The sequence below is a fragment of the Marmota flaviventris genome, chromosome 2 (assembly GCF_047511675.1).
Source record: "Marmota flaviventris isolate mMarFla1 chromosome 2, mMarFla1.hap1, whole genome shotgun sequence".
Taxonomy (NCBI): Eukaryota; Metazoa; Chordata; class Mammalia; order Rodentia; family Sciuridae; genus Marmota; species Marmota flaviventris.
Window position 1 is genome coordinate 83,745,864 of NC_092499.1, and position 27,365 is coordinate 83,773,228.

At 38.0% G+C, this 27,365-nt stretch overlaps 1 protein-coding gene across 3 annotated transcripts in view; it reads left to right on the forward strand.

The window, feature by feature from the left end:
* Fmn1 (formin 1) overlaps positions 1–27,365 on the forward strand; it is a 370,333-nt gene that overhangs the window by 266,625 nt on the left and 76,343 nt on the right. For all 3 annotated transcript variants that reach the window (XM_027926187.2, XM_027926188.2, XM_027926189.2), the window contains one exon: positions 19,586–19,678. In XM_027926187.2, the coding sequence (XP_027781988.2) occupies positions 19,586–19,678 (93 nt within the window). The remainder of the gene's footprint in view (positions 1–19,585; positions 19,679–27,365) is intronic.

The window sequence follows — 27,365 nt, forward strand, 5'->3', positions numbered from 1 at the left end:
CTGGGATAAGTATTTCAGAAAGGCAGTGGGTGTAAAATGCTGAACAGTGTGGTGACTTGTGATGCAAAGCATTCAATTAAGTGCAGCATGGTGGGTAAAGGTCACACGTTTCCCAAATGGAACGCCTTCAAAGACAAATTGTACAGAAGGGAGAGAGGATACGGAAACTGAAACTTGATTCATCTGTTAATTAATGGAAGAAGTTAGAGTTTTCCTTTGAAGCCATGACCGTGGCATCTCTAGGTGGGAAGGGTGAGTTATGTCGTCCTGGTTTCTTCCTCTCCATTTGCACTCTGTATTTCCACCTGCCAATTATAAATCAGCATGATTAACAGAAGTTATTTTGTTTGTTTTTTCCTTTGAAAGAAACATAAAATATGAAAATAGAAGCTACTGTTTTGGAAAAGTCTGAATCAGAAGTCCTGGAGTCACATTCTTGTGTCACAAGCTGTTATAAGCTTGGACAGGTCATTTTATCCCCCCACATCTCAGCATCTCTGCTCCAATGACTTTTGAGAGGATTTACCAGGATCATATGAAGGAAATCCCTTTGCCAGAATATAAGTAAAATGGGTAATACTTACCCTTTGATTCCCCTGTGCCTTTCTGTTGACTTCCTATCCCTCAGCAGGTCCTGTTGACTTACCTTCAAATTGTGCCATGAGTCCATTCCTCATTACCATCTCCACACTGTGTTTCTCATCTGAACTACCTGCTCCTCACTTGGCCATAAGGGACTCCTAGCAGGTTTCCCTGCATCCACTCCTGCCCTCCCTTTAATCTAGTGTCCACTCACCAGACAGGTCAAAGCACCTTGCTATTTTGTGTTCATTGTAATTTTTACCAAATCCAACCTCATATCCTTGCCATTCAAGTTCTACCTTGACACTTCCGCTTTTCCAGCCTCATTCCCTCCATCCATTCCCTCCTCCCACTAAATTCCACCCACACAGGCCTTCTTTGTGTTCCAGCCCAATGACCTTGTTTCTGCCTTAGGACCCCTGCAGCAGCTACTCCCTCTGCCTACTGGATTAGAAGATGATCGTGGTGGGTTGGTAGGGTAGCACGTTTAGAAGGATAGCTGCTAGATGATTTTGAAAGAACATTCCCTCTCTGAGTTTCTATAGTTATTATTATTATTGCTGTGCTATTTCAATGTGTTCTACAATTTTCCTTATTCAGTAAGGATTATTTTGTTCCTTCCTAGACTTAGTCCATCAGAAGAACTAAAAATTCTAGGAATCCTAAATACTCATAGAATATAAAAGTCAACCATAAAATTATATGTCTTGGATCTCAGGTATTATATTTATATAAAAATTTGTTTTAGTTGTAGATTGACACAATACCTGTATTTTATTTATTTATTTTTTTTGGTGCTGAGGATCGAACCCAGTGCTTCACACATGCTAAGCAAGCACTCTACCACTGAGCCACAACCCCTGCTCCTCAGGTATTTTTTTTATAAATGAGTTTCATAATCTGCTATTTAATTAATTCATGACTTGCATTGATACCATCTAAAAGTAATTTTTATGCAGTATAGCTCTTTCTAGTGTGGTCAGTAAATGGAAAAAAATTTGGCCAAAATTAGGAATCATAGAAAATGATACTGATATTACTTTATCTTTTCTTCTAAGGCCAGTTAAATATAGCATTCTTTGTCAGTCTTTTGAGGAAAGAATGAGACCTTTTCCTGAATTGTGCCTTTTTTGGAGATACAGGTTTTCTTGCAAAGTTAGTATAGAGAGTTCTCATTATGGTTCTTACCCAGTTTCTCCATTGTTAATATGGCATGTTGCTATGATTATAGATGTCAAAACCAAGAAACTGGCATTGATACTTACTAACTCTAAACTCAAGACTCCATTTGTATTTCATGATGTTTTTCCATCCATATCTTTTTCAATCCCAGGATTCAATCCTGAGTACCTCACTGTTCCATATCTCCCCAGTCTCCACTGATCCCCATGCCTATGTTTATCTGCAATCTTTTATCTTTTTCGTTTACACTTATAGAAATAGTACTTTTCCACAGTTATTTACCTATAGTTTCCATCAAGTAATGAAATTATATAAATACAATAAAAATAACAAATGACATAAAAGGTTTGGAGACAATACAAGTGCCCTTGGTAAGGATTCTACTCGGTGAAGAATTGCCCCAGGAATTGAGGGAGCAACCTGCCAGCTTTTAGCGTACCATCAGAATCAGGTAGGAGAAATGGAGGAGTATCTCAGCAAGTTCATTAATGGTGTCCTATATTTGCCATTCAAGAAAAGAAAAAGGTGTTCATATGGATTTTTTTAAAGATTTTTTTTTTTTAATGATGGACACAATATTTATTTTTATGTGGTGCTGAGACTCAAACCTAGTGCCTCACATGTGGAAGGCAAGCGCTCTACCCCAGCCCTGTTCATATGGTCTTAATGGTGATCCTTTATCTGTGTGTACAGCTTTATCCTTTGATATGAGTAGGGCAGGCGTATGCAACGGAGAAAACTGAAACTCTGAGATGGGAAACAGTATGGCCAGGATCATCCAGCCAGCATATAACTCAGGTCTCCATTGCTAAGCCAGTTGCTCAAGCTATGGAACATAAACTTGTATCACACTGAAACATTTTCTTTACAGAAATAGATTTCTGGGTGGATTTGTGAATGTCAAACTATTTTCCTGCCCAAGTAAATTGTGTATCTTATACTCTACGGAAGAGTCACAGTCCACAAATGGATTCTTTTCATGTCAGACAACCAAATGAGTGAAGGTAAAGGAAGACCTTCAGTCAGAGGAAAGAGGGTAGGTAGGAGTTTTGCCCAAGGACTCAGATTTTAGCATCAGTGTTGCTCTTGGATGGGGGGCAAGGATTGCAACTCTACTCTTTAGGAACTCATGGAAAGATCAGTGTGACTTTCCTGGGAACTGTCACTACTGGTTCAGGTCTCTGCCATGCCACTTAATAACCTAACTTCCTGATAAGCCTATTCCCATTTAAAAGGAAGGAGTCCCTACAGTGGCATTTGGTGATGTTTAGCTTACATCTGCCTGATTCCTGACAGTTCATGAGGAACTTCCACAGGTGGCACACATTTTTTCTAGAATTGCCCTGTAGATGGTGAAGGTAAGAGGCATGATGGCACAAGACCAGGGTGTCGGACACCCCCGGGTCCAGATTCCAACTCAGTGACTACTTATCCTCATCTAAAAATGGGGACAATGGCAGATGTGAGCTTGTAGGAGTCTTACATGAAGTAAAATGAAATGACAGAAAGTCCATTTAGGTCTAAAACACTTTTGGTCATTTAAGGGCAATTAGTTTTAATCATGGATTGAGAACTTGGAATAGTTTTCAGGGACTTGTTGGACACAGGGATGAATGACAGTATGTGCAAGTCAGAGTGGATGGCCTGGTGCCATGAGGCCAGTCACATTCCTTGTGCAGTAACATACAGAATGAGGAAATGCCAAAGGAAAATCCATAATGGCTAATGTGCTGAACCTGCTCATGGGACTCCATTTTTTACATTGCTTTTCTGGAGCATTTTAATGGTCTTTAAAAACATCATCGAATATCTGGATATAAGAAAAATCTTCAGAATAGGAGGAGGAACTTGTTTGACCTTTTCAATCAGTTTATTTTTCAGCAAATGTTTATTCTAAGCACTGAGCTAACTGCTAATTTTAAATAAACTTACTGAAATATCAAGTCATTTATAAACACATTTTAAGAGCAAGTATTAATCCCACTTTCTAGGGGACAAATTTATTCCTACTTACATTTTTTATTTCTCTCTTGCTAGGAACAGGAATCAGATTGTCCCTAAGAACAGTGACCTCACTTGCCAATCAGATAGTGGGGGAAAGGTACACAGCTTACCCTCCAGCTGTACTGCATTGCAGATTCACAAAAATATTTCAAAGCCCTTCCTGATCATGGTCCCATGGACAGAATTCACAAATATTTGCTGCCTCCAGTGTCAAGAGATTATGTACCTTGGAATTACAAATGCCTAATTATGCTTTTCAATCTAGGATGAACCTATATCTTATATTTCCACTGAGCCCAAAATGGAATATTTTTAAGCTGGGGTTGAGTTTTTAAACTGATGTGTACATTTTATGTATTATTTTCATCTTTAACATTATTGTAAAATTAATTGTGAATCGTAATCAATTGGCTCCTCAATTTAATGGGGCAAAACTAAAAAGGAAGCTAATCTTCTATGAACAGGTAAATAACTGAGTATTGTAGTAAGTACCTGGTTCTTCTTGAAGAGAGAGATTCCCGGGGCTCCTCAGGCCAGCAGGAGAGAGCTTGAATGGCCCTCCCTTGCCTTTAAATTTTATCTCTTAGGCTCATTAATATCAGATCCAAAGACTTTGGAGAATGTACTAAGCATTCCAGAATCTATTCTATTTAGCCTCCCTTAGAGGATACTGTTTGTCCTCATTTTAGCTGTCTTCTTCTTCCCAGCATCAGCCCTGCCCAGAATTCCCCCTTTCTTCTGACAGTCTTCACCCTTCCTGACACACTTACACCATGCACATCACATGTAGCCGTGAGATAGCCTCCTATTCAAGATTTCACCAAGTCATCCTCTCTAACCAGACATGGCCTGGGATGCAAACTCCCATGGGCTGCTGGACCAGTGACTCTCCCTGCGTCATAACTCAAGGGTGAGGTAGGATCAATGACAGGTTTACAGGGGAGCATGGCTTTAAATAGCTGAGGTCAGTGTCTGGAGGCTTCCCGTTAATACCACTAACAGTGTCCAACAAGCAAGACCATTGGCCACTTTGTTACCCACTCTAAACTATTTCTGATCTTCCAACTCTATTTTCAAACACATCCCAACTCCCAGCAAATTGACAATGCAGCTCTCTTTATGTGAAGCCTTGTTTATAGGCCACAATTCTCCCGACAGATTTACAAGTGTCTGTGGAGTTTTAAAAGACGATTGCTTAACAGGCATTAAGTGAGACACATAGGACTGTGTAAATATTTTAGCTGGAATAGGGGATTTTTAAAATTGTCTGAGCCAAATATTGCATTAAATCTGAAGACAGTGGCAAACTGATTAGCTTTCATTGCCAACTTCAAGCTTTGCCAGCAATTCCCGTAGCCAAGACGAGACACCAGAATCCATCCACCAGTTTAGGTTGTGTGTTTTTAAAATAACTTTCAAACATCCTTTTTCTTTTCGCCTTCTGTCTTTCCATCTTTTCTCCTTTATTTCCTCATGATCCATTTAGATATAAGCACTTTCCAGAGTAGAAAATTACAGTGAATGTGACTAACCAGGACGGGCTGAAACACAGAATGGGCTCAGAGGTCAGAGAAACCGTGGAGAGCTTGCAGCTGTCCTGACTGAGCAGTGTGGATGCAGGTTGCTTTTTGCAAATGAGTTTGTGTTTCTTAATCACTGGCCTCTTTGTAGCCAGCTGTTGCTCTGCTGAAAGGAAAATAGTTCTAAGATCAGCATTGCTGCCTTTTACAGATTTCCTTGAATCATACAGAGGCAAGCCTGTTGCCTTTAGGATTTGTATGTGCAGAGATTCTGTCGCCTAGTTCAAATATGAATTGCCACACAAATAAGCTTTTTTACTCGAGAAGACGTGTTTGCTACCAAAGCATTCATACAGGAAAATCATTTTCCCGAATTAAGCAGTAAGAGAGCTGTTTTGCTCTACCTTGGGTGTGATTTCTGGGGGAGTGAGCATCCCTTCTGGAAAGTGCCGCTCTACCTTTGGTGATTCCTTCAACAACCTCAGAGTTTCACTAATGGCGTGTGTGTACTTCTTGAAGCAGAACTCCATGGACCGCTCGAAAATGGAGGTTCTACCTATTCTTCTCAAATATCTTGGATTGTATCATGCTTCCAGATCATTCCTTGATGTTGTTGATCAGCAAGTATGAACATCCTAAAATTATATTTAAAAATATATTTAATTATACTTACGTGTACTTTAGAAATCTGAGCTTTTGATGCAGATTTATCTGTAGACAGCCCTCAAATTCAGTTAGCTCCATTGATATTGACAGTAGCATAATTTACATCTAAATTAAATGTGAGACATTAGGGCCTTTTAAAAAAAAACTGGTTTTTTTTTTTTGGGGGGGGGGGGGCTGAGGTTGTGGCTCAGAGGTAGAGCACTCGCCTGGTGCGTGCAAGGCCCTGGGTTCAATCCTAGCACCACATAAAAATAAATAAATAATTGCTGTCATGTATGACTAAAAAAAAATTAAAATAAATCATATGGTCAAAAAATAAATAAATAAATAAAAATAAAGGCATTGTGTACAACTAAAAGAAATTTTTTTTTTTTTTTTTTTTAAAAAGCTGCTTTCATGAACAGACCTCAAACCTACTTTTATGTCCTGGTCAATTCAGATTATTTTATATTAACCTTTGCATATCACCAGGAACTGCTTGAGTAAATTACTTCTTGAGTTGTCCATTCTGGAAAGTGATCACTTTGAGTACATTGCCCACAGTGCCTGACTCCAGGGCAAGACACCACTCCAGCTTGTGTGACCCAGTCACCTCTACAAAGAGGCACAGAAGACACATTCTCATTTTTTAAAATCCCTCTACCCCGTCCTCATTCACGTTGTAATTTTGCCCTTGGTTATGCCCAAATCAGTTTGGCTACTGTGTATTGAGAAAAAAGAACTTTCTTATTTTATTCATAATTCCACTTCTTGTATCCTAAAGAAGAAATCCTGAACTCAGAATTAGTTTGTGTGGACATGGATGTGACTCACAGCCTGACACACTGTCAGAACAAGGTAGAAAGGGCTTCCCTACCCAACTGTAGGGGAATTAAGTGAATCCAGTGCATACAAAAGTTTCATATGACAGTGAATTACAATGTTTGTAGGTTTTTGTAAATCTGAGCAAGAATACATGCAATATTAGCAGAAAGAATAAAAATGGAAGCATTTCCTTGTCAAATATAAGCATGTAAAATCATATGTAAAGGCAATTATGGAGGATCCAGGGCTGAGTCCTAGATGCAGGGCAAAAAAAAAAAAAACAACTAAAAAATATATGGAGACTGTATTCTGATCATGGTACGGTGACTAATGATTCTGTACCTTTTTTTTTTTTTTTAATGTTTTCAAATCTCTATGTGTTGCCTTCATAATTCCTTTAGAAGTTAACTATGGTCCTTCTCCCCAAGATGAGTTTCCTTCCTCTTAGATGTCTAGGAACTTCCTGCTTGGGCTACTTGCCTGAGGCCTCTCATTATACAGTCAATCTCAATACCAAAATCTTGATGAATGTGTATTTTGCTTCCATTATAACACAACTTTCCTAGCTATTTCTTAAAATCCTTTTGTCTTAGAAGTACGTTTATGTTAAAGTGTTAATAAATACTTCATAATAATGCTTTCTTTTTGAAATAATAGATGCTTTTCTAACAAGATTTTCTGGAATTATCATCTTCAAAGGAAAGCTTCCAATGGTGATGATTTTCATGGGGACCAATGCAAAGAATATTTTTTAATAAATGGTTGGATCAGTTAACACCCTATAAATCAAATCATGTCCAATCCATTTATATTTAGGCCTAGTCATGGGTAGGTGATTAATGAATATTTTTCATGCTAATGTCTCGCAGACAAGGCTGCGTCCATAACCACATAATAATTGCAGTGGAAATTCTGACTCAGCTATGATGTTTGATAGGATAGTACTATGAACAGTGCTTTAGACAATACCGTGCAAAGGCTCTAGTCGGTGGCCCAGCTTTGCAAATGTTTCCAAGTCCTAAAGCATACTGGCATGTCCTCACTTAGCCCTGTCACTTCTGCTTAAATTTTTTCATGGAGAATACTCACAATCATGGGACATTAAGGTACATTTGATCTTGGGCAGCCACCCTCGGTGGAGTGAATCAGAATCATGGGATTCCCTGAGCTCAAGCTTCCTGGTGGGTTTATTTTTACACAACATTCCTCTGGGGAAAAAGGCACCCACTCTCTAGGGGACTATGCCTCTTCTGCCCTTATTCAGAGTAACCCTAGGACCTGAGGAATCTCTTCTTGTACAGAATGATTTTTGTGAGATGAAAGTCTGTGAATTTTCTTGAAGGAGTAGAAAAGGACTCTTATGAGTCCTGCTACCACCAAAGGCTACTGCATCTAAAATATCCCAGGGGGGGGGGGGGGAAACTGGTTCAATTTCAAAATCACCAAAAAATGTGCCCCTCCCTAGCCTATTTTTTTTTTTTAATCTGTAATACTTGAAAGGGGGAACTGGAGCTATAGTTTAGTCCCAACTCCTCCTACTTCCCCATTTTACTGTTCTAGCTTAACTTCTTAAACACATGGCTAGAGGCTCCAACTTGATTTCCTTCCTCCACTTTCACTTCCCTGGAGCTGCTCTTGAGCTCACCAGTGACCTCCATGTTGCTTGAAGCAGTGGTCATTTCTTTGTCTTTATCTTCTTTTACTTTGAACAGTATTGCACAGAGCTGACTGCTCTTCTTCCTTGCCTACTGTTTCCCCCTCAGATCACATAACTCCACATCCTTCTTTTCTCCTTGCCAACTCATTCTCCATCAGTTGCTGGCTTGCATGGCTTAGAGTTTGTCCTGCACCCTTCTCATCTCTGGGTACCTTCTCCCCGTGGCAGTTCACCATTTGCTCTGTCTTTAAATACCAATTTTATGTCCACGAGTCCTTGGTGACCTCTAGGCACACTGTACCACTTCATGTACCCCAGATGACCCATGCAATGCCTTCCTATTTTACTCATGGTATTTCTTCTTCCTTGAGCAACCTTCCCCTTCCTTCACTCTCCTTGACTTTTTCAAGACAACTCTTAAGTTGTCTTTTCTGAACACCCTTCCCTGGCCACAAATCTACAGCTCTGTATGAAATGGACATCCCTACCCAGTGTTCCATGACACCATGTTATGTTATAATTTTATTTTATTATATTAAAATTATTGGATTTCCTTGTTTCTTACTATTGCTAGACTATGAACTACTGACATTTTTAGAGCAGAAATACAGGTCTCATTATATACTTCTCCCCAATGTTTGGCACAAAGGCAAATAGCAGGTACTTAAAAAATATTTTGAGTGTGGGTATATTTGCAACCTATATGTACTCATAGTAGGGCAATCTTAGAGCAATTTATGTCAATATCTCATATCCGCAGAAATAAAGCTATTCAGAAGATTCTAAAGAAAGAGCATTGAAGGGATGCAGGTGGAACCTCTGCCTGCTTGTGAGGTGTCTTTGTTCTGTACCAGGTCCAAACTCAAAATTCAGCCCTTCTTTCATGTTCCACACCTGCACCAAGCAGTATGAGTTCTAAAGGTTTGACAAAGCTGTCCTCCTTGTCTCTCTGTATCCATCTCCCCTCTTACAGAGATCCAGACTTCTCCCTCTTTTGTGAAAGATAGCATTTCTTTTCTTTAAAGCAAAGAATTGGGTAACACCTACCCAAGCACTCATGTGGAAATGGTGGAGTGCTTGACTACAAGAATTTGTCAAAGATTTTTGTTTCTAATAATGACTTTTCCAATAATGGCTATTCTAAGATTTTTTAATCTAGCTTTTGCAATTAAAAAAATGTTATCTGAATTAATGAACGTGAGTGAAAGTGGTATGGTATTCAGTCTCCTTGTGTTTTTTTTCTGACCCCTCCATCCACCTCATTTTAGCAAAATAAATTAATACACATGTATAATACAAAATGGAGAGAAAGATTGTTCCTGTATCTTTGTGTATATTTGTGTGTGTATGTATACATATATACACCTACTAGAAAAAAATTTATTTTATTATATTAAAATTATTGGATTTCCTCTTGGGAAAGAGGCAACTACTCTCTAAAATCAGAGCTAAATTGTTCAATATGCAAACAGTACTGCATGTGGATAAGTTTCTCTCCCTTTATTTGGTAGTATATTCATTTATTTATAAAATATTCATTATTTATAAAAGACTCACAGATCTTTCCTGGACTTGACACTGTAGCAGATGCTGGAGATTTCACAGTAAGCAGAAACTGTATGTTTCTGCTTAACGGTGGAAATAGTAAAATAATCATGGATACTATAGTATAATAACAAGAGGAAAATTATACAGTGCTGTAACTTTGTAACAGAGGAGACGTCATTAGTATAGAATGGAGGGTCCAAAAGAAATCCCCAAAAAAAGACTTTGAGAGGAGGTCTGATGACTCACCACTAGTGACTAGAGGTTGGAGGAGAAAGTCCAGGCAGAGATAGTGGGGAGGAATTGAGCGTGTCTGAGAACATGAGAGCAGGCTAGTGTGGAAGGGCTAAGGCTGGGAGGCAGGCAGGGCCCAGCCCATGGAGGGCCTGGTAGACCATTTGAGGGATTGGGAACAATCTCTGAAAAGTATGAAAGCCATTGGAGGATTTAGGCAGAAGACTCATAATGAGATGTTGTAAAGGTCACTTTGACTCAGATGCGGACAACAAATCAGAAAGCAAGGGTGAACGTGGGAAAAATAGGAAGGTACTGTGGCAGTACGGAGAGGTGTAAGGAATGTCAGAGCTCTTGGTGGGGGAGCAACTCTGGGCTAGAAATGTGCCTTGGAAGGCACATTCTAAGAAGGTCACTGAAGAGTTCACCTGGAAGAGATTGTCTCAAGAGAGAACAGAGGTGGGAGGAGAAAAAATGTTTATACCAAACCCCAAAAGAATACAAACATGTAATAACAGTATAGAAGGCTGCAGCTGCAAAGGAGGCAGAGCCATCAGATAGAGGTCACATCCAGAGTGGAGGACACAGAACCTGAGAAAGAGGAAGCAGCACAGTGAAACCAACTCACAGGAGACTCAAAAACAGGACACTGACCAGAGGGTGGGTTAATTAGTGACTTTGGGGTGTTTTTGTGGTATCAGAATTGGGTGTGAAGTAAATGTCAATGGGTCAAGGAGTGAGAAACAGAAAAAGTGATTACTGGCAATTTTTAAAAGATGATTTGACTTGTAAGGGATAAGCCCATTCATAATATGCTTATTTGCTTATGAAACTCATAAGTATTAAGACTGCCAGTTATTCAAAGAGTTTGTGGGATCGTTATTGCTAGCTGTTCTTGGAAACTAAAAGAATGGAATCATGAACAACTATCCAGTCTTTCTACTATATGAATATTTTAAATCAATAATGAATATTTTAGGTAGCATCTTACTGTTCAGTACACAAAATAATTTTTTATATATGTGTTAGTTTTCAGAAGATCATATGTATCAAGAAACTCAAAGTCCAAAAGGTATTAAATAATTTTCCCAGACAATAAAGGATACAGAAAACTAAGAATAAATAAATATATCAATAGATTAAGAGTAATTTAAAGAGCTGGGGTTGTGGCTCAGTGGTAGAGCACTTGCCTAGAACGTGCAAGGACGTGGATTCGATCCTCAGCACCACATAAACATAAATAAATAAAATAAGGGTATTGTGTCCAACTACAACTAAAAAATATTTTTTTAAAAAAAGAATAGTTTAAAGAGGTAATTTTTCTAATGTATCAGTTGTTTATGTTTATGTCTAAATGTGTATGTATAGATATATTCATATTCATGGCTTTTTCCCACAATTAAGATTGCTCCAAAGCTGTTATTTTACATTTTAAAAACAAAACTTTAAATGTCTTGTTTATATTTCTCTTGTCAAAGTTGGGTAGTTTAGTAGGACTCTTATTTTGGTAATACTCACTGTTACCTTTTGAAGATAGTCTGTGTTTGATTTCTCAAGTACACGTGCATCTCAAATTCATTTCTTACTTCAGATCCACAGCTTAGTAAATAAATGTTATGATGAAGAATAGTTGCACATAACATTTAAAAATTTACCTTATAAAAGGAGCCCAGATGCATGTCTTTCCTTTCGTTCCAATGTGAAACTATCAGTTTATTATAGTTCCAGTTTGTCTGAGTTTTTACTAATCTTTTTTGGCAGATTTTTGAGATGAAATCACATTCTAAATAATTCACCCACTTAAAGTATGCAGTTCAGTTACTTTGGTATTTTCACAGAGTTGTCAGCCATCATCACTTTTAGAAACATTTCATTACTCTGAAAACATATCTTACACCCCTCGGCCAGTACCCCTGGTCTCTCCCTTTCTGCCTCTTCCTCTCCTAGCTTCAGGAAACCACTAATCTACTCTGTTGCTATAGATTTATCTATTCTAGACACTTCATTGAAGTAGACTAATATAATATGTGGTCCTTGTGATTGTCTTCTTTTACTTATAATGTTTTTACTTATCATAATCAGAGCTTATCCAACTAATAGTATGACTTCATTCCTTTGTATGGCCAAATAATATTCGGTGTATATTTAAAGTACATTCTATTTATCCATTTTCCAGCTTGTGAATTTTCAAGTTATTTATACTTTCTGGAATCTGCCAAAGCTCTAATAACTTAGCAGAGTGTTTTACTTAGCCTTTGGAGGATAGACACTATGTATGTACAGACATAAAGTGACACTTGTATTTGTAAATACATGTATGTATTTACAGATTTATTCTGAGATAACATTCTGACCCAAGTACCATGTGTCTAATGCTTCTGTTTTAACCCCTAATATACAGTCACCTATTGAAGCTTTTTAACCAATTTAAATACAAATGCTTGCCCCCCCCTCTCTCTCCCCTCTCTCTCTCTCTCTCCCCCCTCTCTCTCCCCTCTCTCTCTCCGTCCCCCCTCTTCATTTGTTTTGTACCATGGATCAAACCCAGGGGCACTTAACCACTAAGCTACATCTCTGGCTCTCTTTTATATTTTATTTAGAGACAGGGTCTTGTAAGTTGTTTAGGGCCACACTAAGTTTTTGAGGTTGGCTTTGAACTTGGAATCCTCCTGCCTCAGCCTCCTGAACAGTTGGGATTACAGCTGTGTGCCTCCATGCCCAAATGCTTGCCTTTGGATGAATACTTATTAGGAATAATTTGCACAATGATATTGGCTAAATACTCAGACCAAGGTTAGAGAAAGAATCCCTTTGGTTGCATGCATGTTCTCTACACATGGGCCATTAATGCACAGTTGTCCGATTTAAGCCCAGTAATTTGGGCTTTGAAGAGCTATTTGGCATAAAATACCATGCCAAATAGTCTAGTGGGTCTAGTGGTCCCCTTCAAAATCTATTCTGTGTAGTACTTTCTTGGGCTTTGGAGAGCTCTTTGGCATAAAAGGGGTCTAGCGGTCCCCTTCAAAATCTATTCAGTGTAGTACTTTCCCAGAATAAATGTTTCCTTTTGCCCCTGCCCACCATTCTCACCCCAGAATTGCTGATAACTGTAATGCCATTCACTTTCTTACCATGCCATGCTTTAAAAACACCTCAGAACATGAAATATGTGCTTTTTATTTTAAGGTTCTGTCATTTGTTTTTACTTAAGTTAACTGGAACTCTCCCTTTACTTGACCTTTTCTATGTGGCCTTTATAAAAAAAACAGTATATACATAAGACAGCTACAAAATAGTACATTTGCCTTTGTGCCAACCTTTAATATGCAAATGAAAAATCTAATATTTTTTTTAAATATGATTTTAATCCATCCATAGAAGTTCTTGAATTGCTCCTGGCCAAAGTAAAATATAGCTGTTTTTATTTTAGTATTTTATTATATTGAATTTCTTATAGTTTCCTAATCATTCAGTTCAAGGCAATACCATGAAAAAAAACAAAAAACGTATACTAATATTACCTTATGCTAATATTGTGATTTTGAGTCCCAATTTATTTTTAAGTTTATCTTAACAAAAATGTATTTTGGGGCATAGGGACTAAATGTGCACTGAGTCTTTCTCATACCCCCCCAACATACACACACATACACACATAACATTGGATGTGTAGAAAGCACCAGGAAGAACATTGTACTGTCTTGTTACTAAAAAGATGAGAGTAGAGGTGTAGAGGTAGAAGGGAAGAAATCACTCACATGTTTGCTTCAGTTCATATTACAAGGAGCAAAAATTACTGTGTGCCATAGCCAGTAAGAAGTGTGGGTGACCCATTGTCTGCTGCTACATTGTCTGAGGAGAGGTGCTAGTCTGTTTCCTTCACTGCCATATCCCCAGTACCTGGTTCAGTTTGTGGTAGGTTGTCTACACTCAACAGGTATTTGTTTAGTTGATGTATTTTCTGAATGAACCCCTTTATGATAAACTCCTTAATGAAGCTTCCTAGGCCCTTTACAGTCTGAATCTGAGTTGTGTGTCTCACTTGAAGCCCACTGATACAAGACAAAAATTCGCTGCAGTCAAATAGTTCTCTCTGTTGCTGCAACAGTCCTCTATGGTTGTGCTTTGAGCATGGAGCTTGTGTAAAGGACAAGGGTCTTATACAACTGAGGAAGAGGTAGATGTGGCACAGGACCATGGAAGGGTAGAGTGGGAACGAGGTAAGCAGAGAGAAGAGTGGATTCCATATTGGAAAAGCAAAGAGCTTAGATAAAAATGTGTTCTGACTTTGAGAGGTTCTGGGTTCAGTCCTTAACAATGGGGGAAAAATTCTGATTTAAGTGAGCCTATAGGTCCTTCAACTTATAGGAAAGGAAACATGCTCTGGCCTTCTTAACAATTTCTTTTATACATTTGATCTGTTAAAGAGATTAGATGGGTAATAGATTTTGATTAATTATATTGGAGTCTTGCCTCTGTATTCTCCTATCTTGCTTTCAACATGGCTCAGTAAATTTTATTCCTTTGTTCTTGGGGTCAAAAATAAACAATAGATAAACATGTGTGTGACCTTATAAACCTGACATCTGGAATCTTGAAACATTAAGGCTGTGTCATCTCTTCTACCAAAACATTTCACAGCGTTTTAACCTTTAAATCAGGACTTTCTCAATTTACTCATTATTGAATTCTGTATTGGTTTTTAATATTTGTTCTCTCATAAGGATTACTTATTAGTAGTGAACTTTAAAAAACTAATATCTTTTTGACAGTCAAAAATTGTGTAGAGATGAAAATAAAAGAAGCTGGAGTGGCTATGGCTTTTGACCTTGAAACGCCGGGCACAGCCTGTGTCTGGAGCAGCGTTGGTGGTCCAGCAGCATTTTCCAGGAGTCTTCCAGTTGGACAATGACCAGCATTAGTGGAGTGTCCGTGACCTCTCTCCTTTATGCACTGGCAGTCTCCAGTGTCATCATTAATTAGTCTTCAGGTCTTCCATTTGTCCACTAGAAAGCTTCTCAAATAAGCCAAGTTAATAAATGGAAGTGGATGAGCTGCCTGGCCACTGGAACATGCGACCAGCAGAGATGGTTGAAGGGCGGCTCTCCCCCTTTGATCGTATGGAGAAGCTTAATTCTAACAGGCCACATGGGAGTCCCAACCCGTGGGGGCATGGAGAGGACCTCCAAGCACAGCAGTGGAGCTGCTGCTATGGGTCCTGGTTTCAGTTTCTAACTGAGTGGCTCAGAGGCCCAAGGGGCTTGTTTCACACTTTGCTTCATCTTTCCCCAGGAGTTCGCCTGCATTCTTTAGTGATCTCACTGAATTTCAGCAAGGGAATGAAAACCATTATCCCCATATTCTAAACAGGAGATTTTCACTATAAATAGAATGCACAGCATCTGTAGCACATAATCCCCAAAGCCCTGACTCTCCTGCTGTTCTGGCCATGACATGTTTCCCAACCAATTTTACTAAATCATAAAAATAACAAATAATATTTATGAGCCTGCTTCCTAGTACCAAACATTCTGCACACATCACATGCATTATCTCAATTCTCATATCATACCTGGGGGAGAGGGCTCCTCATTTTTCACATGAGAAAAAGAAGCCACAGCCAACCTGAACCCAGGTAGGTCTTGATCTAAGTACAAACCCTTTACCACCCCATGCTATGGTCTCATAAAATTTGAACATTTTGATGGGCTCCCTATGGGTTCTGTCATCACATCCAGGACAACAGGAAAGCTGCAGTGATCTGCCCTTTTAATTCAGGCAAAAGTGGAAGTTTTGCTTTGGTAATTGGGGAAATGAGCTCTGCCTTTGGCTTTTCTGTGGCTGGGGAGAAGTCACTTTGAAGGCATTATTGGCATGGCTTCAATTATATCCTATTACTAATTTGCAGGTAAGCCTCGTATTATTGATGTTCATGAAAAATAGTCATAAAAATAGAATTATTGGAATTTGCATAATATTGGAAATTGCTCTATTTGCATTTGAGGATTAAAGAATTTAAAGGACTAATTTATGAGAAATTCTGATTTCCTTTAAATATGGGTACCTGTGTTCTCAGTCATAGCTGAATAACATGAGAAAATTCATTGAGAAGTGCTAATTTTTCAAAGTAGAAGTCTTTCAAAGTCAGGATAATGATTTTTGGCTGCCTTGCTTATGCCTCACCAGTGAAGTGGTAGACATTGCTTGGGTACTTAAAATTCACTAATCCCTTTCACACAAGATTGGGACACCCCATGGTGCTTGACAAGTGAAGAGACTGAGACCTTGCCACATCTCCTGGAAAGGAAGGCAGGAGTGAAGAGACAAACAAGTCACACTGTGACCCTGGAAAGCCTGCTCTGCATCTGGGTCAACCATGCTAATTTTATTTAGCCTTTTTCCACATAAGAATCTAGTTAAGGTGTGGAAATCTGATGCTGTGGCCAAATGCATAGACCCCTCTAGAGAAATTTGGGGATAAGTAGGTGAAACCTGCCTAATAATTTCTCAGGTATTAATATAAGCACATGAGAAAATATAATTAAAGGTAAATATAAGCATTATACGGAAGATACTATAGAGGCTTAAAATATACGAAAACTGAATTGGAAGAGGCCTTATGAGAAATGGTGGATCTCAGACTTTTTAGGATGAATAAGGCTATGTGGAGAGTTATGTGTGAGGTAAATAAAGACATGAATGGAGACATGGAATCAGAAACATTGTTTGATCAGTACACTTAGGAAACATTGAATGGTTTGGTTGTGGTTGGTCTAATATATGTGAGAAATAGAATTGGCCTGAAATCCCAGACTTAGGAAGCTTGAATTTAATTGAATTGGCAATGAGAGCCAATCATTATATTTTCTTTGAATTTTTAGGAAATAATCTTTCCTCATAATTTAGGGAGACCAGAGGAAACCTTAAAAAGCTCCAAGTTAACTCTTGATGTCTTCCCCCAGAGGGGGGGGGGAGGGGAGGGGGAGAGAGAGAGAGAGAGAGAGAGAGAGAGAGAGAGAAGGAACAAATGAACAAGAACAAAAAGATACTTTCCCCACTCTTCACCATGTCAGTAAATGGCAGTATAAGCCACCCCTGCTCATCTTTACCCTTCCCTGTCCCTCAGCCCTAGTTGAATGCATCAGCAAGACTTATTTGTTCATCTCCAAAATATGTTTCCATTCTACCAACTTCTTCTCCCTCTTTCTCTTCTCTGAGGTCACACCCTGTTTTAGTCAGCTTTTTCACTGCTGTGACTAAAGGATCCGACCAGCACAACTTTAAGGATGAAAAATTTATTTAAGGACTTAGGGTTTCAGAGGTCTTAGTCCATAGAAGGCCAGCTCCATTCCTCGGGGTTGAAGGTGAGGCAGAACATCATGGAGGAATAGTGTGACAGAGGGAAGCAGCTCACATCATGGTGATCATTAAGCAGAGAGACTCAAGCTCCAGATACATAATATATACCCAATAGCCACACCCCCAATTAACCATGTCCTCCAGCCACACCCCTCCTGCTTCTAGTTACCACTCAGTTATTCCTATCAGTGATTAATTCACTGATTGGGTTAAGACCCATACAAGCCAATAATTTTTCCTCTGAAACTTCTAACATTGTCTCACGTGTGAGCTTTTGGGGGACACCTCATATCCAAACCATAACAAATCCCTGTTTCAACAAAAGAAAAATGGTAAGAAGGATGTACTTGCCATTTGGCCACAAAATCCATCTACTTGGAAGGAGCTAAAAGGAAATCTCATAATAATAAGAGAAGTTATAATATAGCTATAATTGAGAAGACAAATAAGCTTAAAAAGATAAAAGCATAAAAACAAATATTTTGAAATGACATTTTGGCTGGTTTTAAGGAATTTTTTTCTCATTTGTCCCAAAGTAGAATTTGTATTTTTCACTTTGGTAGATCATTTTCAAAAAGAAAATCAGTGTTTACATTCCAATGGACAGGACTTCCTAAATATCATTGGAATAGTTGTCAGAATAATGGCAAATATTATAAATAAGCTCTCTTTAAAACTTTTGGAAAGTAATATCATCAATAGACACAGCCTGAATTTAGGTATTTGTGTTCTGTGATCCAGAAGTCTTATCATAGGATGAATCCCTAGATACCTCTAAGAATGCAGTTTCTTCTGAACTCGACTCAGAAAATGACAAAGGATTCCCTTAGACCATGCTTCGATCTCTTCCAGGATTTCAACAATCTGGTTATCAATGTGGCAAATGAAAAGTGTCATATAACTACTTTCAAAGGACACTTTGAGTGGCCTTTTGCACTTTTCTGTGCTTCTGTACTGACATGTTTGTTACTTTGCCTGTAGAAAATGTTCTGGGACACTAGTTCTGAAAACATCAAATTATTGATCAGTGTTTTCCCCAGTGTAAAGTTCCCTTCCCTATACCTTCCTTCCAAAATGACTTATCTTTGTATTTGTAAATTGTTGCAGGACCTGGAGTACATGTTTATTCATTTTATAAACTAGGTGACATGATTTCTTTATGATAAAAATGCAAGGCTTTAATATGGTTTCTTAGACGAGCACTTACCAGTAATTCCTGACCATGATCAAAAGACAAAACTAGTCATGACTTAGTTCTACCTTTGAGAAATGCAGACTTTCTTTCTCCAGTACATTTCTACAACTGACCTGAACATATAAAAACCTTGAGGAGATGCCTCTTACCTGGGTCACTGGCTTTTGTGATGGTGAACTCTAGATTATGGTTTCCATCTACTCAAATCAGAACTCTCCAGTTTGAGGCAATTTGATTATCAAAACAATCTGTTATGAATTCTAGATAATCTCTCTGAAGTAAATCACATAAAATTATTTCACATATATTAGTAGAATATGAACAGTAAGGGTAGGTGGGAAGCATTAAGGACAGACAGTGTCCTTCCTCACCTGAGCTTAGTTCTGTTGTTGAGATGTGTATGTTACCCTGAGAAATCACTAATTTGGTGGTTACAGGCAACTTGAATGCCTGAAAACTTCTGCAAAATCTATTTTAATTTCTACTTTGGAGTATGAATCTAAAGAAGGTCAGGGTCCTTAATACCCTGACTTAAGTCCTTAAAAAGTTTTTGCTGCTTTATTTTGGGGGAAGCAAAAGGTAGAATAGTTTACCTGTTCCAGGTCAGAGATTTTTATAGATATCTAAAAAGAAAATTGAATGTGATACATTTGCTTGTTCTTAAAAACAGGTATAGGATGAACTCCTTATTTTTTTCCCCTGGAATTTGGATAAAAAGTGATTGGCAAGGAGTCTACACACTTGATGCCTGAGTGCAAAGCACAGGCCCTGGCTTCTAGAAGGAGCTCAGCAAATGTGAATTCTTGTGATAGTCTAATTCTACACTTCTCTTTACAGCAAGTGAGAAGCAGATGATGGTGGTGTGCAAGGAGTCCCCCAAGGAGTATCTTCAGCCTTTCAAGGATAAGCTGGAGGAGTTCTTCCAGAAAGGTAGGAGGCTTTGTCAGTCATACATACATGCTTACAACATGCTTCACCTCACGGATCTTTTGCTGAGGGCCACTGCCACTTCTATCCCACCACCAGCCCCAGTGATTCCTTTAGTCAATCTTCCCAGGGTGGTTACACTCTTAGCGTAGATGGAATGTTCTTATAGCTTTTTTGTCACCTTTCAAGACTGTTTGATATTTTAAATCCTTTAATATTATTGTTATTTTTGTAAATTTTTTGAGAGCAAAGATTTTTTGTCTCTCCATGGAGATCAAGGGGATCCTCAGTACATGTTAACTGACAAGCAACTTATGTGCAAGGTTTACATAGTCATGCATCTCAGATTTGTGGCCAGCTGTCACAAGTGGGTGGTAATTATCTTCCTGGTTTAAGAGTATAGCAACTTGGAAACTAGTGTTGTATTTTCATTGCTTTTCAAAGGGGGAGGCTGAGGCCCAGTGAATGTGATATATCCAATCACTTGGCACTCTTTGACCCTTTGGGTTGTAGTAGATGGAAGCAATAAGCAGGAGGCACAACCCATACTAAGAAATCTTAGCAGGTTCTGTTCCTTCCTCCACAGCTTTGTTAGGCATAGGGAGCTTTTGTTGACCAAAGTCCATGAACATGAATTTAGGTATTTCTTATTTTAATTTCTCAATTTCAACTTAAGATGTGAAAGAAATATAAGTGTGGAATGTTTGGTTGGAGCATTTTCTTTACTCGAAAGCCAGAGGAGATGTACATAGGAAACTTTGGGGATATCTCAACATACTGTTTCTATTATTGCATAAGGCCACATGATACCACACCATCAACAAAAAACTGTTAGGCAGAGTGAATTCACAAAGTATGGCCAAACCACTTTAGGAATTGGCAGGGAAATTCTCAGCCTATGAGTCAGAAGAACTCCATCCCAGATGCTCCCTTTGTGCATAGATCATTGCTCCCTCCTCTGTAATGAGGGGTTATTTTGTTGAAGCGGAAATCAGAGTTGGCCACTGCTGAATGTTATATGTGATGGGGGGGGGTTATTGTGATCAGGCTCAGTACTATACTGAGAGCATACCATGATACCAACATATGGGCTGTGTGACTTTAACTAAGTGTTTTTATATGTGACTTATTAAAGTAAATGCATTGCTTTATAATTTTACCAGGTAAATTTAACCTAAATGGCCTTAAGAAAAGCATGAAATATTTCCCTTTGCTACCACTTCATAATGTCTGTTCAATATATATAGAATTAACTTGAAATGAGGCTTATGTGTACTTGGATTCCATTCTTATTTTAACTGCTATTATTGCCTATCTGGAAAATTCTACAATGTGTATAATTGGGGTTTTTATCTGTCTGTATGCTTTAATGATCTTAGAGTCCCTCTTTTACAAACCAGCTCACATCTTAAAACACTTATTTTGTGAATTGTATTCTTTTGTTGAAAGGGCTGAATATGAATAGATGTAGAACCTTGATTCTACTAAGTTTTTCAAGAAACTTCTGATCAGGGAAACAAGGGCTGTTCTAAGAAAGCCTGAGAGCCATGTTCTTAATGCTACTGTGCACTAAAGTCAGGGATAGATTAAAAAAAAAAATTAGATACCCAGAAAAAACCAGATCTACCACCAGCATCTCCATGGGTGAGACCAATGTTTTTATTCACCAAGTGATTCCAATGTGGATCTCAAATTGAGAACCACTATTGTCAACCTTAGTTCATTTTTAATGTATATTCAAAGATAAACATGCAGAGCCTCCCATATGCAAGGCCCTGGGAATACTAAGGTCAATTATTCTCCTTGATCCTGACCCAAGTACTGTCTTATTAGGAGAAGATCTATCATTGAACACAATCAGTCCACCATGGAAATAGCCTGTTAGTATGACCTTATTAACTGAATTTGTAGAAACAGCAGTCTGGAATCAGAATGTCTGATAGGGCAGACACTAACCACATATGGCTGTTGTGCAATTTAAGTGTGCCTAATCCAAGGACCAGATTTATAAAAATCATGCAAAAATATTTCATTTCTGTTTTTTTTATATTGATTGCATGGTAAAGTGATAATGGTTTGGGATATATTAGATTAAATAAAATGTGTTGCTGAAGTTAATTTCTCTGTTTTAAGTGTAGCTACTAGAAAAATGTAAAACTCTGTTGTGATTTATATAATATTTCTATGGGAAAGTGCATAAACATGGTCCCTGGGCCTTCCTTCTCTCATTCCTGCACCCTCCTCTTCATATTCTTTCTGTGCCTTCTCAACCTCATTACTAAGGTGCAGAGTCTCGAAGACTAGCCCCATGCTCACTTTCAAGCTGGGTCCAGCCATTGTTTGGTGGCCAATTAGAACTACTTTGGCAAGGGCATGCTGCCACTTCAGATCATTCCTCTGCAGTTAAGAAATACATAATTGATAGCATTGTGATACATACAGTTAAGGGGCTAGGGTTTTGCCAAGTTGCAGTACACACAAATAGAATTTCTCTTGGGTACTATTTGGAGTACCAAATAGTAGTTCCTTTTTAATGTGGGTTTTCCAGTGATTCATAGAAATTGTAGGATTCTCTACCTACCACAAATATGCATTATTCTCCCTCGATAATCAACGTTTTATGACAGTTTAAGTGTAGTATTCCATCTAAGGCCCCTGTTCATTATAAGCAACACCATTATTGCATCTCCTACCAAGGAAGAAAAATTGTTGCCAATTAAGCCAGGATGTGCGGATTATGAGATGTACCCCAACATCAGAAATGCTGAAAGGTGAAAATCCCGTGCATTATGGAGTTGAAGTGATACTATTATTCGACATGTAAAATCAGAAAGGAAAAATGACCCATGCTTCCAGGGTATGTCAGGAAAGACTTTCAGCAAAGGAAATACTCTGTTCAAACTTAAAGAAGATGGTGATAGTGATGACAATGACAGTATTCACCGAGTGTGACTATATGCTAGATCCCGTGGGGGAGCAGATCACCTTCTCACATCATCCTCTATTCCCTGTGGTAAGCACCAGTATCACCCTGTTTATAGATGAGGACATTTAGGGTTAGGAATTCTCAGCAAACAGTTATAAAGGACATTCCAGACAGAGAAAAACACTGCAGATCTCAGAAGGATGCAAGAGCCGATATATATGGGGAATGGTGTGGCCAGGTCACAGGGCAGGTAGGGAACACTCATGACCAAAAAGGAGCAGAGAGTGACAATAAGACTTGATAAAGAATCTCCATATTGTGTATTGCAAGGCAATAGATAATATTGAAAAACAGTACCTATGGGAATGACATATTCATGTTGAGTTTTTGTTTTGTTTTGGTGTCAGAGGGGCTTAGGGAGCATGTCACTTTGCTTTTTGTTGTTAAGAAATGCATTCTAATTAACATTCCAAAAGCATTAGAAGAGTAAGACTAGTAAAGAGCAAAAGGCATGGGGGTAAAAACAAGGAAGAAGGACATGGTTAATAGTAACAGGCTATGTTGAGTGTTGTCAAATATAAAATGAAATGATAGACAACCGTACTCCCTTTTTTGCTTTGAGTAACTGGATATTGACGAACAAGACTGGATTTGGGATAGAAGACAATGAGGGAAACTGGACATGTTGACTTTGACGCAGTGTGAGACACATAGGTCAAGGTGCTGGGTTCATAGGAGAGAGCTGGATGAGAATTTAGAGGTAGCTGTTTCAGTCAAAAGAATGAATGAGAAGGCCCAAAGAAAGGATATAGAATGAGAAGGCTCCTAAAGTTTCAGTGTATTTGAGCACGGAGTATCAAATAAGAACCATCCTTGAGAAAAGACACTTCTATATTTCTATAGTAGAGCTTATACAATTTATTTGGCAAGAAATTAATTTTCTTTTTAGGGTCTGCCCAACTCATCAAGTCTTAAGCAATTGCATTCTTCATGCCTGAGAAGTCACATGCGTTGTGACTCAGTTGATTCATGATTAGGATTATTTTTACATAAGCTGCAATTCAGTTCTCTAACAATCATGATGATTTTAATTTTTCTTTTGTAAATCATATCCTGTTGCCACACTGAAGTGGGGATGATGTGTTTGTCCTTACTGTCTTTTATAATTCCTCCCTTCTCAAAATGCCCTTAAATAGTGATGACAAAACCATGGTACTTATTCTTAACTGATTTCATTTCCTGAGTAGAATTAGTAATTTTAATGGCACCTCTTTTTTAGGGTTGCAAGCTCCATGGTATCTAAACCTTTCCCCATACATGGGTTTGTTTGTTTGTTTTGTTTTTTTTTTCCTTCCCCACAGTAGGCTCTTGTCAATACCAATTTACAGCTCAGTTCAGAGCATATTGTATAGGCATTTTTTTTTTTTAAGCTCATGCTTTCCCACCCTTAGATCAAACATGGCCATAATGATATGGCCTTCAAAAATGTGATGCTCAAATTAAAAAGTCCCATAAACATGGCAGGGATCCTATAATTGAAGGAAGGTGCAGAGCAACTGGTCAGATCCCAGGTATAGATCTTGTAGGTGGTCTTTTCATGCTGTTAAATTGGCCATTTGTATTTATAGCTTTGGCAGGGAGGCTGGAACCTAAGCGGTCTCTATGGCGGTGCTTTCTCATGCGTGGTCTTATCTAATTTTTCATTAATTTTACCTGCTGTTGATGAATGGTGCCAAATTCAAAATGAATCTGTATGACTCCTTCTGGGCCTTACTTTCTGAAACTGTCTGTCCTTTAAAGTACTTTGACCAGCTGAGATTATAGATATTCTCAATGTCAAGAAACTATTTTCTACCAATAGTAAAAACTAGATAACTTTATTGAGCTAAAAACAAACAGAAAACAGTAAATATGTTTTCCCACATTGAGGGCAAAAATAATTATAGTATACGAATGGCCAAATACTCTATGACACCTGGGGACTGTGTCTATCTGGCTCTGTTTACTTTCTTATCCCAACATAATGTAGGCTCAGCCTGGCTCATAATAGGTGGTAACAATTATTTATTGAATTATTAACCAGTAGTCTGAATTGTGTCAAGTATCTGCAGGTTATGTGTTTTTTCTTCTGTGGATTTCCTATTTAAATCCTTTCAGAATTGGTAAAAGCATGCTAGAAACTGGTAAGATACATTTTTGGCTAATAACGCTTGTCTCTGTTAAGGCTTCCCATATATAAAAGTATCTTTGTATTGGCACATACATGTATATAATCAATTCTTAAAAAGTACATAGATCAGATTAGATTGATAGGAACCATAACCAAACCTCCGAACTACAGAACCAAAAGCAGGTTATTAGGTAATCTCCTCTGTGAGAGAAAACAATTCTTATTCTTTATAGAGCTTTTGAAAGAAAGAACTCTGATTGAGGATGCATGTACCTCTGCCTGGACCAGAATGGGTTCGTGTGTGTCTCACTGCTATTCCAGAAAGTACTAGCAGACGTGGTCACAGACATCATCAGATGGCCAAAATTAAGGTAATCTGTTGTGAGTTCTGGGCCACTAAAATAACAAGAGTTTTAATATTTGGAAGGTGGAGGAAGCTATCTCTTCAAAGGCTTGTGAAATAGATTCTTAATAAAGACAAGCCTGAATTTTTTCCTTTTTTTCCAGAAATCTCTGCACAGAGCTCATATTTTCCTTCTAAAGCAAATTTCTTTCTTTTCCCTCTCCCCTTCCCCACCCACCTCCTACTACCTTCCCCAAACTTAAAATCTTTAAATCTTTTTTGTTTGTTTTTAACTAGGCATCCAGTTGCCTATCTTTTCAAGAATTCAGTTCTATTTTTCTTTTCTCACTAGTGAAACATTTTACAAAAAGAAAAAAATGTTTAAAAATTTTATGTGTGTATAATATTAATATATATATATATATGAAAAAATTGCTCAACCCTTCAAAAAAGAAAAAAAACTATAGACTAATCTCACTATATTTTTAAAATTCTAAATAAAACTAATAACCTACTTCACTACCAAACAGAATTTATTCCCAGAATGTAAAGATGATATGATACTGGAAGGTAATCACCACTATTAATGAATCTAAGGAGAAAATTCAAATAATTGCTACGTAACAGTATATGCTTAAAAATAATTTGATAAAATTCAATATATAAGGATTTATAAGGATTAATAAAACATTAAGTAATGTATACTTTCTTAGTATAAAACTTTGCTATAGTTCCAAATTTATAGCTTGTATTCTGTGAAGAAAAATACCTAAGTCCCATCAATCTAATGAAAAAGAGTTCCTAGACATTGAACAATAAAAGGCAAAAATATTAGCTATGGCAAAAACTACTCTTAAAACATATGAAAAGGTGCAAACCTCTTAAAATTGGAGAAATGAAAAATAAAATTACATTGATATTTCATTTTCTATCCACACTATTAGCAAGATTCCAAAAGTTTAATAATAAAGTTTGTTGGCCATGCAGTATGATAAATGTCACTTTTCTATGTTGCTATATTGTGAAACTGTAAATTGTTACAGTCTATCTGGAGTTTAACTTAACATCATGTGTTAAAGTTGAAAATGTGTAAGCCTTCTGACCTGACAATTCTACTTCTAGAAATAGACCCTCAGATATGCTGATACATGCACAGAGATGTATGTACTACGCCTTAGTGAGGCATTATTTTTAATTGCAAAATACAGGTTCCATCCATAATAGAATAATCAAATTATGGTACATAATTTGAATGTAATTATGGATATGGATTCTGCATTCCTGAGTCCAACATCTGTAGATCAAACATAGCCAGAAAATAAACTGTCCTTCCGATTTTTTTTTTTCCAAGATCTGCTTCCCATTCAGTACCTCTCCATTCTTCTACCAATTGGGATCCTAGCTTCCTGAACCTAGCTCTTCATATTACAACCCATGGAATTAGAAGCCAAGTGCCATCATTCACAGCCTCTTTACCTCCTTTGAGTGCTGGACTGGATGACTTAAAAGGCAGTTTGGAGATCACCTGTTTTCCTTATCTCTTAAGTGGAGAACCACATCTGTTGAGCTTGTTCCTTACTTTCTTTCCTTATGATCCTCCTCCCCAACACTCTGCCACAGTAGCATTGGGTGATAGAGTCCTCCTGGCCAATACGAAAATGTTTAAAAAAAAGTTTCAAAGATGTATCAGAGACCCCAAGACAGTCCAACACACACACACACACACACACACACACACAGCCCTCAATTCTTTCTTCTGGACTTGGATTGACTTCACTCATTTTGCTCATACTTGAATCACTCTCTTGTGATGTCTGAAACCAGAATGACCATGAGGAGGACTCTAAAATGTAGGGTGTTTTCACCTCTTCTTTACTTTTCTTCATGTGTGTAATCTTGTTCTTCATATCATGTGTCTCCCCTGGGCTTTCTGTACACAGATGCTTCAGTGTACATGTATATGAACATACCAGCCTAAGAGAGTAAGAGTCTGTATCTTATCTCTTCATTCTCTATACCTAACCATAGCGTAAGAGGACCAAGTATCAGGACCATAGTCAGGATCTGACCTCTTTTAGGGGTATTGGTATGTGAAGACTTAACTCTAATTGTTTTTGTTTTTAATTTGCTCTAATTAGTTATACATGACAGTAGAATGCATTTTGACATATTGTACACAAATGCAGCACAAACTCCTTCCTCTGGTTGAACATGGTGCAGAATCACACTGGTAGTATAATAATACATGTAT